The sequence below is a fragment of the Poromitra crassiceps genome (assembly GCF_964638095.1).
Source record: "Poromitra crassiceps genome assembly, chromosome: 20".
Taxonomy (NCBI): domain Eukaryota; kingdom Metazoa; phylum Chordata; class Actinopteri; order Beryciformes; family Melamphaidae; genus Poromitra; species Poromitra crassiceps.
Window position 1 is genome coordinate 12668365 of NC_139637.1, and position 19201 is coordinate 12687565.

Sequence of the window (19201 nt, forward strand, 5' to 3'; positions counted from 1 at the left end):
TATGACAGTTTCTCTCTCTCTCCTCTATCTGACAGTTTCTCTCTCTCTCCTCTATCTGACAGTTTCTCTCTCTCTCCTCTATATGACAGTTTCTCTCTCTCTCCTCTATCTGACAGTTTCTCTCTCCCTCCTCTATATGACAGTTTCTCTCTCTCTCCTCTATCTGACAGTTTCTCTCTCTCTCCTCTATCTGACAGTTTCTCTCTCTCTCCTCTATCTGACAGTTTCTCTCTCTCTCCTCTATATGACAGTTTCTCTCTCTCTCCTCTATCTGACAGTTTCTCTCTCCCTCCTCTATATGACAGTTTCTCTCTCTCTCCTCTATCTGACAGTTTCTCTCTCTCTCCTCTATATGACAGTTTCTCTCTCTCTCCTCTATCTGACAGTTTCTCTCTCTCGCCTCTATCTGACAGTTTCTCTCTCTCTCCTCTATCTGACAGTTTCTCTCTCTCTCCTCTATCTGACAGTTTCTCTCTCCCTCCTCTATCTGACAGTTTCTCTCTCCCTCCTCTATCTGACAGTTTCTCTCTCTCTCCTCTATATGACAGTTTCTCTCTCTCTCCTCTATCTGACAGTTTCTCTCTCCCTCCTCTATCTGACAGTTTATCTCTCTCTCCTCTATCTGACAGTTTCTCTCTCTCTCCTCTATCTGACAGTTTCTCTCTCTCTCCTCTATATGACAGTTTCTCTCTCTCTCCTCTATCTGACAGTTTCTCTCTCTCTCCTCTATATGACAGTTTCTCTCTCCCTCCTCTATCTGACAGTTTCTCTCTCTCTCCTCTATCTGACAGTTTCTCTCTCCCTCCTCTATCTGACAGTTTATCTCTCTCTCCTCTATCTGACAGTTTCTCTCTCTCTCCTCTATCTGACAGTTTCTCTCTCTCTCCTCTATCTGACAGTTTCTCTCTCTCTCTTCTATATGACAGTTTCTCTCTCTCTCCTCTATCTGACAGTTTCTCTCTCCCTCCTCTATCTGACAGTTTATCTCTCTCTCCTCTATCTGACAGTTTCTCTCTCTCTCCTCTATCTGACAGTTTCTCTCTCTCTCCTCTATCTGACAGTTTATCTCTCTCTCCTCTATCTGACAGTTTCTCTCTCTCTCCTCTATCTGACAGTTTCTCTCTCCCTCCTCTATCTGACAGTTTCTCTCTCCCTCCTCTATCTGACAGTTTCTCTCTCTCTCTTCTATATGACAGTTTCTCTCTCTCTCCTCTATCTGACAGTTTCTCTCTCCCTCCTCTATCTGACAGTTTATCTCTCTCTCCTCTATCTGACAGTTTCTCTCTCCCTCCTCTATCTGACAGTTTCTCTCTCTCTCCTCTATATGACAGTTTCTCTCTCTCTCCTCTATCTGACAGTTTATCTCTCTCTCCTCTATCTGACAGTTTCTCTCTCTCTCCTCTATATGACAGTTTCTCTCTCCCTCCTCTATCTGACAGTTTCTCTCTCTATATGACAGTTTCTCTCTCCCTCCTCTATATGACAGTTTCTCTCTCTCTCCTCTGACAGTTTCTCTCTCTCTCCTCTATCTGACAGTTTCTCTCTCACTCCTCTATCTGACAGTTTCTCTCTCTCTCCTCTATATGACAGTTTCTCTCTCTCCTCTATATGACAGTTTCTCTCTCTCTCCTCTATATGACAGTTTCTCTCTCTCTCCTCTATCTGACAGTGTCTCTCTCTCTCCTCTATATGACAGTTTCTCTCTCACTCCTCTATCTGACAGTTTCTCTCTCTCTCCTCTATCTGACAGTTTATCTCTCTCTCCTCTATATGACAGTTTCTCTCTCTCTCCTCTATATGACAGTTTCTCTCTCTCTCCTCTATATGACAGTTTCTCTCTCTCTCCTCTATATGACAGTTTCTCTCTCCCTCCTCTATCTGACAGTTTCTCTCTCTCCTCTATATGACAGTTTCTCTCTCTCTCCTCTATATGACAGTTTCTCTCTCTCTCCTCTATATGACAGTTTCTCTCTCCCTCCTCTATCTGACAGTTTCTCTCTCTCCTCTATATGACAGTTTCTCTCTCTCTCCTCTATATGACAGTTTCTCTCTCTCTCCTCTATCTGACAGTTTCTCTCTCTCTCCTCTATCTGACAGTTTCTCTCTCTCTCCTCTATCTGACAGTTTATCTCTGTCTCCTCTATCTGACAGTTTCTCTCTCTCTCCTCTATCTGACAGTTTCTCTCTCTCTCCTCTATCTGACAGTTTCTCTCTCTCTCCTCTATCTGACAGTTTCTCTCTCCCTCCTCTATCTGACAGTTTCTCTCTCCCTCCTCTATCTGACAGTTTCTCTCTCCCTCCTCTATCTGACAGTTTCTCTCTCTCTCCTCTATCTGACAGTTTCTCTCTCTCTCCTCTATCTGACAGTTTCTCTCTCTCTCCTCTATCTGACAGTTTCTCTCTCCCTCCTCTATCTGACAGTTTCTCTCTCTCTCCTCTATCTGACAGTTTATCTCTCTCTCCTCTATCTGACAGTTTCTCTCTCTCTCCTCTATCTGACAGTTTCTCTCTCACTCCTCTATCTGACAGTTTCTCTCTCCCTCCTCTATCTGACAGTTTCTCTCTCACTCCTCTATCTGACAGTTTCTCTCTCTCTCCTCTATCTGACAGTTTATCTCTCTCCTCTATCTAACACAGAGACACTGAGGCATCATAGTCACAGAGCCCAAACCCAGGGTAGAGTTTTTCAGTGAAGGTTGAGTAGAAGGTGTGGATGTGAGTCAGTGTGTCAGAGGAAACTGTGTAGAAGGACAGAGAGCCAGCAGACCAGTCAAGATACACTGCGACTCTGTTAGAGCGAGAGGAGGGGAGAGGTATGTCTGTGTATATGTTATTGTGCTCAGCAGTGTAATGATCATCAGAGCAGTACAGACTCCAGGACTTTTCATTCCCTCCAAGCCTGCTGTCATCACCCACTCCTCTCCTGCTGATTCCTCTGTAAGTCACTCCTATATAAACCCCTCCTTTCCTCTTCACCTCCCAATAACAGCGACCAGTCAGACCATCTCTACACAGCAGCTGAGACCAACAGTTAAATCTCTCTGGGTGATCAGGATATGACTGCTTCTCTCTCACCCACGTCACCTTTCTGTTGTCTTCAGACAGGAGGACGTGTCTCTCTGCTGTGTTTGGATCCAGTGTGAGTTCACAGGCATCTGATGAGAAAACAAGACTCAATACAGCAGCAGCTTCTCATCTAAAACACCTGGGCTGTGTTTCACAATAACAATCATTCTTAGTGGTTATGAAGATATTTTACAAGTGATTTTAAGAAGTGGTTGATTGTAGGTTTTTACCACATTCATGTTCACATAAATAAACCTTTTGTCAAAACCTTAAAAACAGACCAAATAAAGTGTTGTGCTGCAGGAAACTCTGACAGGTTCCATTTAAAAACTAAAGACAATGAGACACAGAAACACAACAGATGAACAGATGTGAAACACAATATTGAGCCAGACTGGAACACAAGTCACTGTTATTAAGCTGTTAGCAAGTTATTCACACACACACACACACACACACACACACACACACAGCGCGCGGGGCTCAGCTGTAGGAGATGCACAGCAGGTGCGCAGGGAGCCGAGAGAGACGCCGCACGCGACACGAGACAACAGAACTGCAGCCACACAGAGCACGAGCCATGAGAGAGGAAAGACGCCAGCGTGGGAGGAGCTTACTGCCATCTGCAGACTCGCACGAGCTGACCATTGAGTTATAATATGAATGGAGAGAGCGTCCGTATCTCCGCCCTGTATGTGTCAGCACCTGAGGTAGTGCTCCAGGACGTCCACTGGATGGCGCCATGGAGGCTACCTAGAGTCGGACTCACCTGCACGGCTGTGTGCCATCGCAATCAGCAGGGGCTGAGAACACTTGTCTTGATTACCTTGAACTATTATTTAAGCCCTGTGAAGGCTGTGTGACATGTCAAGATATTTTGGTCCTACGGGAGAATGGTTGTACATGCTCTTTAAGTTTCAAGTAAACTTTGTTTTGTGGCTTGGAAGCTCTGACTCGTCTCCTGGTTATTCTGCACTTGGGTCCGATCCAAAAACTGTGACAGAATATCTTGACCACCATGGACCCAGCAGAGGTAAACCAGTTGCGAGAGACTCTAGCACGGCATGGTCAGGCCCTCACAGACTTTCACAATCAGCTCACCGCTTTGACTGCCGCTGTCCAGAGTCTTGCCCCGGTGTCGCCTCCGGTACCTGCTGATCCGCCCGTGCTACCACCAGCTGCTCCCGCAGCAGCAGCAGGGCAAGTAAGCCCACGGGAACCCCATGTCTCCGCTCCTGAGAGGTTCGGTGGGGATCCAGAGGGATGTCGGGGTTTTCTTGCCCAATGTTCATTTGTTTTTGCTCTCCAGCCATCCTCGTTTGCATCCGATGTTTCCAAAGTGGGGTATGTGATCACACTGTTAAAAGGCCGGGCACTACAGTGGGCCAATGCACTTTGGGAGAGACAGTCTGCTGTGTGTTTCAATTTTGATTTGTTTGCTGAGGAGATGAAGCGTATTTTTGATCATCCCGCTCAAGGGAGAGAGGTGGCCGCTCGCCTGTTAAATCTCCGCCAGGGTCGAGGTTCGTGGTGGAATATACTTTGGAGTTCCGTGTGCTGGCAGCGGAGACGGCCTGGCCTGAAGACACACTATTACCTATGTTTATCCAGGGATTATCTGAGGAATTAAAGGACGAGTTGGCCGCTCGGGAAGTAGCCGGAGGGTTGGAGGCCATGATTACCCTCGCACTGAGTTTGGATGCCAGGATCCGAGAGCGCCGCCGGGAGAGAAGCAGGGGGGCGTGGTCGAGGGCGCCGAACTTCGCCGAGTCATTCCGAGAGGCTCCAAGGAGGGAGTTTCCGCCGAGGGTTGCCGAGTCCTCCCGAGAGGCTCCGAGGAGGGGTTTTTCCCAAACTAACTCTTCTGCTTCCTCTACAGCTCGTCAAGTGGAGATCCCAAGTGAGCCAATGTAGCTCGGTCGCACTCATCTCTCGGAGGAAGAGAGAGGGAGGAGAATAAGGGAGAGGAGGTGTTTTTTCTCTGGAGGTTCAGGACATGTGGTGGAGACCTGTCCTGAGAGGGCGGCAAAAGAGCGGGCTACCCAGTGACTGGGGGGGTTCTGGTGAGCCATACTATGTTCTCCCCAAGCGTGTCTTGTTGTAAAATTCCTGCTGTGCTTTCCTGGGGGGGAGAGAGTTTTTCTATAACCGCGCTGCTCGACTCAGGGGCGGCCGGTTGTTTTCTGGACATTTCATTTGCAAAAAAGTACAAGATAAAGTTTTCAGCTCTACCCGAACCCCAGAGAGTAACAACTTTGGATGGACGTCCGTTGGGCACCGGACTGGTTCGATACGTCACGGATCCAGTGAAGCTACGAGTCTCAGGTAACCACAGTGAAACCATTCAATTGCACATGCTTGATTCGCCTGATTTTCCTGTTGTGTTGGGCCACCCCTGGCTAGTTCAGCATAATCCTCATGTGGATTGGCCTACAGGCAATATTTTGGAGTGGGGGCGCTCGTGTCATGCAAGCTGTTTGCTGTCCGCTTTTTGTTCTCCTGAGTCTCTTCCTCCAGATTCCTCTGAGCCACCGGATCTGTCTGGAGTGCCTAGCGAGTATGCGGATCTCAGCCTATGTTTCTCCAAGCGCCGGACCACAACATTGCCACCCCACAGACCGTATGACTGTGCAATAGACCTACTGCCGGGCACGGCTCCCCCCAAGGGTCGGCTTTATTCGCTGTCTGCGCCTGAGTCTGCAGCCATGGAGGAGTACATCAAGGGGGCTCTCACTACTGGATTCATCCGACCCTCAACCTCTCCGGCTGGGGCGGGGTTTTTTTTTGTGGGGAAAAAGGATGGTTCATTACGGCCCTGCATCGACTTCAGAGGTTTGAACACTGTTACCATCAGAAACCGGTATCCGTTACCTCTGATTGCTTCCTCATTTGATTTTCTGCAGGGAGCCACGGTGTTTTCAAAATTGGACCTCAGAAATGCCTACAACCTGGTTCGGGTCCGTGAGGGGGATGAGTGGAAGACGGGTTTCAACACTCACACGGGTCACTATGAGTATCTGGTGATGCCATTTGGTCTGACTAATGCTCCGGCGGTCTTCCAAGCATTAGTAAATGACGTATTGAGAGACATGTTGAACAAGTTTGTTTTTGTGTATTTGGACGATATTTTGGTTTTCTCCAGATCCCGGGAGGAGCATGTGCAGCATGTTCGTCAGGTGTTACAGCGCCTCCTGCAGAACCAGCTGTATGTCAAGGCAGAGAAGTGCGAGTTCCACAAAGAGAGGATCTCCTTCCTGGGGTACGTGTTGACAGCAGGGAGCGTCAGGATGGAGGCATCAAAGATCCAAGGGGTAACCGACTGGCCGCAACCCACGACGCTGAAGGAGCTTCAGCGCTTCCTAGGCTTTGCCAATTTCTATAGACGGTTCATCCGGAATTACAGTGCGGTGACAGCTCCACTCCACGCACTCACCTCTGGTCCTCCATCCAAATTCAACTGGACGCCTGTCGCGGAGAGGACATTTGGTGAGTTGAAGAGGAGATTTACTTCTGCTCCCATACTCACCCATCCTGACCCTACACTTCCTTTTGTGGTGGAGGTGGATGCCTCAGAGACTGGCGTCGGTGCTGTTTTGTCCCAATGTTCTCCGCAGGATGAGAAGCTGCACCCCTGTGCTTTTTTTTCCAGTGGGCTGGATCCAGCGGAGAGGAATTACGATGTGGGGAACCGGGAGCTGCTAGCTGTGGTCCTAGCGTTGGAGGAGTGGAGACACTGGCTGGAGGGGTCAGCACATCCATTTCTTATCTGGACTGACCATAAGAATCTAACGTACATCCGGGCAGCCAAGAGACTGAACTCTCGACAAGCCAGGTGGGCTCTGTTTCTGGACCGTTTTCAGTTCACTATGTCTTATCGCCCGGGTTCAAAGAACGGGAAACCAGATGCCCTCTCTCGGCAGTTTGGTTCGTCTGAGAGAGACCCAGAGCCCGAATCCATTGTGCCCAGTACACGCATCGTCTCTCCCATTTCCTGGGCTATTGAGTCGGTGGTCAAAGAGGCGTTGCAACAGGAGCCAGGGCCAGGCGGAGGGCCTCCAAATCGTTTGTATGTTCCGTTGTCTACTCGTTCAGGGGTTCTCCAGTGGGGGCACTCGTCTAACCTAGCATGTCATCCAGGAGCTGAACGCACCCTGTCTCTCATACGGCAACGGTTTTGGTGGCCCGCTATGGTGGGAGATGTGCGCTCTTTTGTGGCCGCTTGTGCTACGTGTGCTCAGAATAAAGTCCCTAGACAGAGGCCAGCTGGGCTCCTGCATCCTTTGGCTATCCCTAAACGGCCCTGGTCTCATATATCCATTGACTTTGTTACGGGCCTGCCTCCATCCAGTGGGAATACTGCAATACTGACTATAATTGATAGGTTTTCCAAGGCTGCCCACTTTGTGCCTCTCCCGAAGCTGCCCTCTGCGGCCGAGACTGCTCAACTCATGGTGAATCATGTGTTTCGGTTGCATGGCCTCCCACAGGATATAGTGTCTGATAGGGGACCTCAGTTTACATCTTGTTTTTGGAAGGGGTTTTGTTCTCTGCTTAATGCTTCTGTAAGCTTGTCTTCAGGGTATCACCCTCAGTCTAATGGCCAGACTGAGCGGCTCAACCAAGACCTGGAGACCACTCTTCGCTGCCTGGCATCTACCAACCCCACCACCTGGAGTAGTCAGCTGCCCTGGGTGGAGTATTCGCACAATTCTCTGCCATGTGCTGCCTCTGGTTTGTCTCCTTTCCAGTGTTCTCTGGGGTATCAGCCTCCTCTCTTCCCGGAGGTCGAGAGGGAGGTCGAGGTGCCTTCGGTGAACGCCTTCATCCGTCGTTGTCGGAGGACCTGGAAAACGGCCCGATCCTCTCTCCTTCGTGCAGCCGCTCGGTACCAGAAGTACGCAAACACACATCGTCGCCCAGCTCCTGAGTACCGCCCGGGGCAGAAGGTTTGACTCGCCACCAAGGATTTGCCTTTAAAGGTTGAAAATCGAAAATTAGCTCAACGTTACATTGGTCCTTTTGAAGTGCTTAAAGTAATAAATCCTGTTGCTGTTCGTCTCCAGCTTCCCAGATCCCTAAGAGTGCATCCCACGTTCCATGTCTCCCAATTAAAACCTGTCTCCACCAGCCCTTTGGTCCCAGCCCCTCCGCCGCCACCACCTCCTCGCATGGTTGAAGGGGGCCCAGTGTTTACAGTCCGCCGGCTGTTGAAGGTGCGCCGCAGTGGCAGGGGGTTCCAATACCTGGTCGACTGGGAGGGATATGGCCCAGAGGAGCGCTCTTGGGTGCCTACCCGTCACATCATGGATCCTCAAATGATCCGGGATTTCCACAGCCAGAATCCTGGTCTACCTGAGGGGACGTCTGGAGCCGTCCCTAGGAGAGGGGGTCCTGTCAGCACCTGAGGTAGTGCTCCAGGACGTCCACTGGATGGCGCCATGGAGGCTACCTAGAGTCGGACTCACCTGCACGGCTGTGTGCCATCGCAATCAGCAGGGGCTGAGAACACTTGTCTTGATTACCTTGAACTATTATTTAAGCCCTGTGAAGGCTGTGTGACATGTCAAGATATTTTGGTCCTACGGGAGAATGGTTGTACATGCTCTTTAAGTTTCAAGTAAACTTTGTTTTGTGGCTTGGAAGCTCTGACTCGTCTCCTGGTTATTCTGCACTTGGGTCCGATCCAAAAACTGTGACAGTATGTGTATTGAAGCCAAAATCCTGCGAGATCAGTGAACCAGAGCATGCGCACTAGCGCCTTTGATTGAGAACCTGCGAGAGCTCCACGCCCCTCTGAACTTTCTTATGTAGAGCTGCTGTTTCTAGAATGCGCACAGTGCATTGTGTATTTATATACAGTCTAGCTCTGTAAATATTACACTTTAAGTTGTAATATTTTTTGTCTCGCCAAAAGTAACCAGGAAGAGTCCCACTATGAGATCAGTTTATCAAAATGACGCCTGTACGAAAATCAGATTTTGGTTGTCGGAGATTTCTCCTCCGGGCTGCTGTGCTCTCAGCCCGGACCGGAAGTGGAGGCTCCTCTCGGCCTCACTAGGGGAAATTATCCGATCCACTGCTGTGTTGATTAAGCTAGCCAATGTTTCCGTGGCATTTTGATTAACTTTATGATTTAATTCCTTTTGGAGCAAATGTTGGTTTTACAAATCTAACCTTGACGCTTTACGCTACGTTGTTTACTGGTATAGTGTGGGTAGGGCAGCCTGCTGTGTAACGTTCCATTTAATATAGCTCAGTGGTAACGTTAGCCTAGCTGCCTAGTCTCGTCTCTGTTAACTACCGTATATCCTTACAACAGCTAAGAAAGGAGCTTGTGAAGAAGGAACAGCCCCACAGTCAAAGCATTTCTCTGAGATATCCATATAAAAATGTTTGTTGCTTTAATACCAGAAATAAAACCTCTGTTTATGTGACGCTAACGGGTTAGCGATTAGCTCATGGCTGGTGCTTGCGTACTAGGCCCCATCTTATAAAACACATTTCCTGGCAGTTGGACAACCTGGTAAGTTCTGAAAATATGTGTATATTGTGTAATTCCAGCTATCGTTATCGGTTGTTAAGTTATAGTAATATTAAGCCGATAAATAATGAAAAACAGCCGACTAGCGAAAGTGGCTAATGCTATTGCTAACGTAGCTGGAGTAACTACTAAAACACATATTTTCTGAACTTACTTCAGTCCCCAACCAACGTTAATTCCTCGCGTGCCTTTCTCAAAACAATGTTCTTTTTATTGCGGTCCATTGATATGTCTGGTAGCCAGCACAGCCACCCCGACCTCCAGGGAGCCACTACCCGTGCTAAGAGCCTCTGTCCCGGGTCCACACAAAGCCACCCAGACCTCCAGGCAGCGTTACATGATGAAAGCACAAAGCAGCACTGTGTCCTGTCTATGTCAAACCAACGCTAGTTCTATACTGTGAAGAGCCTGTCCAGCCAATAACGGCTTGAGACTGGCTGCCACAGCTGTCAATCATCCATTTTTATCCCTTTTTATATGTCAAATAACTACTTAAAAACAAACTGATCAGAAAAATGACCACTTGCACAGGCATTAGCATGATAATGACTATCTAAAATGATACAAACCACCTTTGGGAAAAAATTATCTGACGTATACTGTGATTATTTCGGTTGTGATTTTCCCATCCACTAACATGGGGAGGCGGGCCTTGTGACCTAATACTGGATTCAGCCGTCAGGGCGGCGATCTAACATGCAGCGGCTTCACTTATGGGACCATGGAATTGCGTCCATCTTATATAGGTCGATGGAGCTGACTGCGAGAGAGAGAGAGAGAGAGAGAGAGGAGGGAGAGAGAGAAAGAGAGAGAGGAGGGAGAGAGAGAGAGAGAGAGAGAAAGAGGAAGAGAGAGAGGAGGGAGGGAAAGAGGTAGATAGAGAAAGAAATAGAGAGAGGGAGAGAGAGAGAGTAAGAGAGAGGGAAAGAAAGAGGGGAGAAAAAGAGCGAGAAAGAACGAGGGAGAGAAAGAGAGAGGGAGGGAGAAAGATAGAGAGAGGGAGAGAGGGAGGGAGAGTAAGAGAGAGGGGAGAAAGAGGGGGAGAGAGAGAGAAAGAGAGGGAGGGAGAGAGAGAGAAAGAGAGGAAGGCAGAGAGGGAGATAGAGAGAGGGAAACAAAGAGAGTGAGGGGAGAAAGAACGAGGGAGAGAAATAGATAAAGAGAGAGGGGGAGAGAGAAAGAGAGAGGGAGATACAGAGAGAAAGAGACATTGTGGGAGAGTGGAGGAGTAGAAGTGGCTTCACTCTTAGTTTGATTCATGTTGATTCATCAGTGTGTGTGTGTGTGTGTGTGTGTGTGTGTGTGTGTGTGTGTGTGTGTGTGTGTGTGTGTGTGTGTGTGTGTGTGTGTGTGTGGCTGCATAATGAGTCTGTTTCAGACTGTTTGTCTAAGATGACAGGTTGAGAGGCGGGTCATAGTATCATGTCCATGATTTTATTTGACAATTCTGGGGGCTGGATTGAGCTTTGGCCAATCATGGCGTGTGTTGCGTGTGGCCATGGACAGTCCATAAAGAACTCACATGCTATGTATTAAGGCACATTCATGTGTTTACATCCTGTGTGAGTACAGCTGCTTAATTGATCTCCTCTGCTCCTCCTTACCTCAGGCTGAACACCTGCAGACACTCAGCTGATTGCTGATGCAGCTCTGCCTGCAGGTATAAGCTGGCTTGCTGCTGGGACACAGTCTACATCCTGAATCCAGCCCAGCAGCACCTGCAGTTTGGTTTGTTACTTTGTTGCCCATTTCTTTCCTTTATTAGGTCCTGGCACAATATAGGTGCCAGGCTTTATTGTTTTAGTTTAACCTGGCAGTTTTGGTAGTTGTTTTTCGTTTTTCGTTTTTAGTTATTCTAATTATTCTTTGAACGTTTTTCAATTGTTAGTTTAAGGAGAGGGGCTGGCTTCGACGGCCCTATATGGGCCAGCCCAGACCCCTCTCCCTTTTGTTTATTTCGGCCGAACTGTCAGGTTATTTTGTTTGATGGTTTTGGGCCTTTTTCTTAAATACTTTGGGGGAAAGGAAAATAAAAACCCTATTATTTTGATTCTTGTGTGTGGAGCCAGCTGCTTCGTGCGGAGGGAGCAGACAATCCGATGCATGGGTGCTGCCCGCCCGCCTGGAATCTCCGAGGGGAGACCCCTGACTACCACGCTCTCAAACGGTCTCAAGCGTGCACCTTTTACGCTATTTCTGTAAATACAATATCCCTGGAATGCGCGTTTTTAACGAGCCAGTTACATTTCTTTTCATTCTTAGAGATTATAGTTTTTGTTTGTTGTTCATGTTTCTAACAATTGGCCAAGTTAGTAGTTAGTTGATGGGATAGGAATTCTGCCAGATGACAGGCACTAGGTGCCATTTTCTACTTCATTTGGAAGAGAAAATGATCCTGAAATGAACATTTGATTGACAGCTGCATGTCGTGATATGATTGGTTGAAATGGGGTAGAAATTTGATAGTACTAGGTGATGTCAGCAAACTGTAAATTACTGTTATCAATGAAATCTTGAAAAACGAACTTTTGATGTGAAAAGGTGTGAAAAACTAAAGAAATTAGATTGTTGTGATATGTTTTGCATACATTATTAAATAGGTGCACTGCATACCCAGGTATTTGAACTAAAAGAAAAGTCATTATTGGGTTCAGCTCGACTTTAATGACTGTTGATTCTTTCATTTGGCTTTTTGCTTTGTTTGCATCCTGTTGGTTTGATTTAGGTTGCAATGCATTTATATAATGAATTTAATTTGGCTCCTCCCTAAATCAGTGTTACATTTAGCTGGTTATTCTACCCTACTCCATACACTGAGAAAGCAAGACTTTAAAGTCTGTTCTGTAATGCACTTCTTTGCCACTTGGAGGCGCCAGGAGGCAGCAAGACAGCCTGCTGTTGGAGACAAAACAGTCACTACTCTTGGCTGCAGTGGACACTGGACATTAAACTCTTATGGACGCTGGACTCTTTTAAATAGGCACGTTTTTAACTTGTATTTTAGTAATAAATCCCTTTGTTTTTTAACTTGTACTGTTGTTTGGGCCAGCACCACTCCCCTGTAGAAAACTAATGTATTTTATTCTTAAAGTCACACTCCACACCCTTGAGACACATTTTAATTACCTTTATTTGTGTTCACATTTAGACAAAAAAAATCCTTGAACACAAACAATGGGACATTTCAGAATGACAAATGTATTTGAAATTACAACCTCAATTCAGAAAAAGTTGGGACGCTGTGTAGAACTTAAATAAAAACAGAATGTGATCATTTGCAAATCCTTTTCTACCTATATTCAATTGAATAAAGTACAAATATATTGAATGTTTTACCTGATCAACTTCCAGTCTAGCCTGGCTCAATATTGTGTTTCACATCATACAATGTTCATATTCTGAATTTGATGCCAGCAACACCTTTCACAAAAGTTGGAACAGAAGCAACAAAAGACTGGGAAAGTCGAGGAATGCTCAAAAACACCTGTTTGGAACATTCCACAGGTAAACAGGTTACTAGAGAGGCAAAGTGACCGCCTACTTCCTGCTTCAGCACTGTACCAGAAATTTGTATCCGCCATTTATTTTCCCATAGACATTTCGTAAAATGCTTTTAAAAATAGTTTAACTTCATCAAACCAAACGGTTCAGATATATTTAGAATCGGGAGAGACCATAGAACATTTCACTCTGACCAGAACTTAAAAAAACTACACAGAAAAAATATTTTCTTTAAATCCGCAATTTATTTTTACGTTTTGGTCCGAGTGAAATGTTATGTGGTCTCTCCTGTTTCTAAATATAGCTGAACCGTTTGGTTTGACAAAGTCAAACTATTTTTTATAAGCGTTTTACGAAATGTCTATGGGAAAATAAATGGCGGATGAAAATCTCTGGTAACGTGCTGAAGCAGGAAGTACTGTAGGAGGTCAGGTCAGAATCTGGAGAAATTTCTGCTGAAACCAACATTGAATGGCCGTGACCTTTGATCCCTCAGGCGACACTGCATTAAAAACCGACATTATTCTGTCATGGATATTCCCACATGGTCTCTGGAACACTTGGGAAAAGCAGTCAGTTAACACAGTTCCTCGCTGCATCTTAATGTAAGTTAAGACTCTACCATGCAAAGTGAAAGCCATATATCAACCACATCCAGAAATGTGCCCGAGCTCATCTGAGATGGACTGGTCAGACCACAGCACACTTTGGCTCAGTCATTTCACCTCCTTTTCAAATATGTTGATTAAAAGGCATGATGTCAGCCATCACCCTGATTCACAGTATAGGATCAGAATGAATGGACGTCACAGACTGTGCCATAGATGGACTTTCTATCTCACTAGTTGAATGTGTTGCTTTGTTTTCATGAATCAAACTAAATACACACTTACATTTCTTCAGACCTCCTGGTTTCAGCCACTGCACTCCACCATGGTCCACACTGGAGGAATAAACAAAGTCAGATCAGCAGATTCTCTTTGATGATGGAAACAACATGGACATTTATTAATAACCTTCATTATGAAGGATTTCCTCTCATATCCTCCATTGAACTGTATTCCTGCATGAGCTTTGCAGTGTGACAGAGAACATGTGTGTGACTCTCAGCCTTCTAGCAGACGTTGCCTCTCCATACCTGAGTCTCCACTGTCTAGCAGACAGCAGCTCTGCTGAGGCTCCTGGATGATTGTAGCTCAGGTCCAGCTCTCTCAGATGGGAGGGGTTGGAGGTCAGAGCTGAGGCCAGAGAAGCACAGCCTTCCTCTGTGAGCAGACAGCCTGACAGCCTGCACACACACACACACGCACGCAAGCATGCACGCACACACACACACACACACACACACACACACACACACACACACACACACAGTTGCATTTATAGTTTATATTGTTTTCGACGTCTTTGCTGTCATGACGATTGACGTCAACATTTCATCACTTCCTCCACTGTAGTTTTACTTTGATTCAGTTACTGAAAACAGGGGCGTTGCTTTCCAATACACACACACACACACACACACACACACCTACACACACGCACGCATGCAAGCACGCAAGCAGGCACGCACACACGCACACACACACACACACACACACACACCTACACACACGCACGTGCGCACACACACACACACACACACACACACTCTCACTCACTCCAACAAATAGTTGTGAGACACACACACACACACACAAACACACTCCAACAGATAGTTGTGAGAGACACACACACACACACACACACACACACACACACGCACACGCCAACAAATAGTGGTGACACACACACACACACACACACACACACACACACACACTCCAACAGATAGTTGTGACACACACACACACACACACACACACACACACACACACACACACAGATAGTTGTGACTTGTGACTGAACAATTTTCATCTTGACATTTCCGTTATTTGATGCTTTTTGAACGTGGCTTGCTCTTCCCTGTTTACTTGCTATAGCCCCGGTTGACCACTAGATGGCTCCACTGTACTGTTCATGACCCGGACCTCTTGCTGAGTTTCTGTCTCTGCACTTCAGTCCACTCATTGCTGTGCTGCTGGTTTCTGCTGCGTTTGTGCATTAAGGTCATATTTAGAAGGAGGAGAAGCAGCTTTCACTGCTTTGTTTTGTTATTCTTATTCAAAGATCATATAAGGCTACAGAGCAAAAACAAAACAAAGAGAGACTGAAAAACAATTTAACTCCCGCTTGTTTGTTTGATTTATTTTTACCTCCACTAAGGGAATTTGACTGGGTTTTGTTTTCACCCTGTTCTGTTCCGTCTGTTTGTCTGTTAGCAGGATAACTCCAAAAGGTGCGCCCTGTTCACATTCTCACACACACACACACACACACACACACACACACACACACACACCTGGAAGCTGACCAGTACAACCTCCAAATTCAGAGAGTTGGTGGAATTCTGAGCTCTAATGAGGAACATGTAGTGTTTTTACTTTTATTCTAGCAATAAAGACGTGTTTTAAATAAAAGTTTACTGATATATTTAAACTTATATTCAGGATAAACATTAACCCTTTAAAACATTTGACAGAATGGTGATTTTACATACACTTATACTGTGATAAAATTATATATGATCATATGAAAAGTATATTACATTTTCAGCAACATCACCCTGCAATAATCATTTATTGATTGTTTATTATTGAGTGTTGTGAGCTTTTGCACAGGTTTTGTGAAAGAGAGATCCCAACTCTCAATGAAAACTCACTACAGTGGAATCCGCTTATAGTGATCACGGTTATAGTGATCAACTGATTATATTGATCAAAAAGCTTGGTCCTGAATCATTGCTATACACATGCTGTTTAAATAGTTTGCTTATAGTAATCAATACTCTGCTTACAGTGATCATTTTGCGCCTTGTCACAACCGAGAACAATGGAAAAAAAATTTAAAACAGTAATTTTATTTTTTGCTTACAAACTGCCAAAAATAGCAGCAATATGGTGCATGTGTTAGAGCGGTCCGTAAAATCAATGTCAATCTCAATGTCACAATACGTCCTTTTATTTGCAGCAAAACATCACAGTTATCCAACTTAAAACATAAGGATCTCGTAGGCTATAAACAAATGTGGTTGAAAATTGTTTGCCCTTCCACTCTAGTAGGGCTGTCAATCTCCCTCTATAATCAAATTCGAATTTCAGTGCTTTATACATTTTAATATTCGAATTATATTCGAATATTTTAATTAATTTTTAATTGAATTTAAAAAAAAAAAAAAAAAAAAAAAATTGTCTGAGTGAATTGTTGTCTTCTCTTATGTTGTGTTCTGATTCTAAATATAGCTGAATCTTTGGGTTTGACCAAGTAAAACTTTTTCTAAGCATTTTACCAAATGTAGATGGAAAAGTGAATGGTGGATGAATATTCAAAATAATATTAGGCCTATCACAAATAGTCCAGCAATGATGTTTATTTAAGAAAACATGTTCCTTGTACAATGTACATACATTCATTGCATTAGAAAATAGGTCAGATAACCAGAGCTTAGTTAATATTCATCAGTGATGTATTGGTGCTGTCTGAAATGCTAAAATAAAATAATTGATAATAAAAAGACACAGCCTTTGTTTGAGCTCCTTATCAATAAACAAATAAGTAAACTTTGCCAAAACAACAATGAGCCATGAACAACAAAAAAATCAGTCACGTATTGCACTTAAGAGCTATAGGTTTACATTCAGTACAGCAGCTTCAACAGTCAACTTCAGTTAACAATGAATGAACATACATTTTAAGAGCTACAGGTAGGTTTACATCAGTATAGCAGCTTCAACAGTCAACTTCAGTTAACTCTTTTCTTCAAGTATGTTGTCAGAACTTGTCACTGTTCTAGTGTTCTAAAAAAAAAAAAAAAAAAAAAAAAAAAAAAAAATCGTTTTAAAAAAATAATAATAATCGAATTTCGTTCATAATTATTAAATTCGAATAATATTCGAATATCAAAATTCGTTTCAACAGCCCTACACTCTAGTGAGCAGCACCTGTCCGCTTGCTCTAATCAGTGTGCACAGGTTGCATCCACCCCCTAATAGGTGACGCTCCTATTCAGCATCAAATCATCATAATCATCACAATAATAGCAACAATCAACCAAACAACAAAACCTCAGCACGAGACAGTCCAAACATGATTGGCATAATAAACAGAAAATGCATGATGTCTCAACACAACATGAATTATGAATCAATAAGAGAAATATGCAAAATGGCGTCAACAGCATGTCTGTCTGTATATGGAGAGATTGTGGTGTGTGTCTGTCTGTTTGTCAGTCTGTCTGTCTGTCTGTCTGTCTGTCTGTCTGTCTATGTGAAACCGCTTGAAACAGCTGGAGGCCTAACTTACTGTATCTACATAATAAAGTGATCATTTTGGGCCTTGTCACACCTGAGAACAATGGGGAAAAAGTTTAAAACTAAGGTAATTTTATTTTTTTGCTTACAAACTGCCAAAAATGAGCCAACAACTTACAGCAGTCATACCTGGTGCATATATGTCTGTATATGGAGAGATTGCAGTGTCTGTCTGTCTGTCTGTCTGTCTGTCTGTCTGTCTGTCTGTCTATGTGAAACCACTTGAAACAGCTGGAGGCCTAACTTACTGTATGGATTTTTAAAGTCAATAACATTCACTCAGGTATTTTCACTGACATTAATGTGCATATAGCCTAATGCAGAATTTAATGTGTCTGTTGAACAGTTATCCTGACCTGAGAGTTTCCAGTCTGCAGTGTGGACTCTTCAGTCCAGCAGAGAGAAGCTTCACGCCTGGATCATGCAAGTCGTTGTTACTCAGGTCCAGCTCTTTCAGACTAGAGGACTGGGAGCTGAGAACTGAGGCCAGAGCTTCACAGCTTCTCTCTGACAGCTGACAGCCACTCAGCCTGAAGAATTAGTGATGAAGACAAACATTAAAATATGTATTTTCTATCCTGTTTTAAAGATCACATCATATATTGCATCTATCCAGTTTGCTGCACTTACACAGATTTATTTGCGGCTTTGACAACTGGAAGCAGCTTCAGAAGAGCCTCCTCTGAAGCAGAGTATTTCTTCAGGTCAAACACCTCCAGGTCTTTTTCTGATGACAGTAAGATGAAGACCAGAGCCGACCACTGACCAGGGGAAAGTTTATTTGTGGAGAGACTTCCTGATCTCAGGTACTGTTGGATCTCCTCCACTAGAGAACGGTCATTCAGCTCATTCAGGCAGTGGAACAGATTGATGCTTCTCTCTGCAGAAGGAATGTCCCTGATCTTCTCCTTGATGTACTGGACTGTTTTCTTATTGGTCTGTGAGGTACTTCCTCTCTGTGTCAGCAGGCCTTGCAGGAGACTCTGATTCGTCTGCAGTGAAAGACCCAGGAGGAAGCGGAGGAACAAGTCCAGGTGTCCATTTGGGCTCTGTAAGGCCTTGTTCACAGCACTCTGGCAGAGGTGAATTACCTGAGATTTGTTTCTGGAGGTTGATTGTGGTTCTGACAGCTGATTGACACCAGAGTTGATGAATGAGACCATGACATAAACAGCAGCCAGAAACTCCTGAATGCTCAGATGTACAAAGCAGAAGACCTGGTCCTGGTACAGCCCACACTCCTCTTTAAAGATCTGTGTGAACACTCCTGAGTACACCGAAGCTGTTGTGATATCAATGCCACACTTTGTCAGGTCGGCTTCATAGAAGATCAGGTTGCCTTTCTCCAGCTGCTCAAAAGCCAGTTTTCCCAGAGAGAGAATCATCTCCCTGCTCTCTGTCGTCCAGTGTGGAGCTGCCTCAGTTCTCCCATGATACTTGACGTTCTGTAGTTTGGACTGAACAACCAGGAAGTGGATGTACATCTCAGTCAGGGTCTTGGGCAGGTCTTCTCTCTTACTGGTTTCCAACAAAGACTCCAAAACATTTGCAGTGATCCAGCAGAAGACTGGGATGTGGCACATGATGTGGAGGCTTCGTGAAGTCTTGATGTGGGAGATGATTCTGCTGGCCTGCTTCTCATCTCTGAATCTTTTCTTGAAGTACTCTTCCTTCTGTGGGTCAG

General features: G+C 45.1%; 1 protein-coding gene across 2 annotated transcripts in view; it reads right to left on the minus strand.

The window, feature by feature from the left end:
• Positions 1-2517: 2517 nt before the first annotated feature.
• Positions 2518-19201, minus strand: part of LOC310794395 (protein NLRC3-like) — a 29131-nt gene continuing 12447 nt past the window's right edge. For both annotated transcript variants that reach the window (XM_083656391.1, XM_083656392.1), the window contains exons 7-11: positions 18148-19201; positions 17874-18047; positions 14247-14396; positions 14002-14051; positions 2518-3155 (exon numbers count right to left, since the gene is read on the minus strand). The exon at positions 18148-19201 is cut by the window's right edge and continues 732 nt beyond it. In XM_083656391.1, the coding sequence (XP_083512517.1) occupies positions 2629-3155; positions 14002-14051; positions 14247-14396; positions 17874-18047; positions 18148-19201 (1955 nt within the window). In that variant the 3' untranslated portion in view covers positions 2518-2628. The remainder of the gene's footprint in view (positions 3156-14001; positions 14052-14246; positions 14397-17873; positions 18048-18147) is intronic.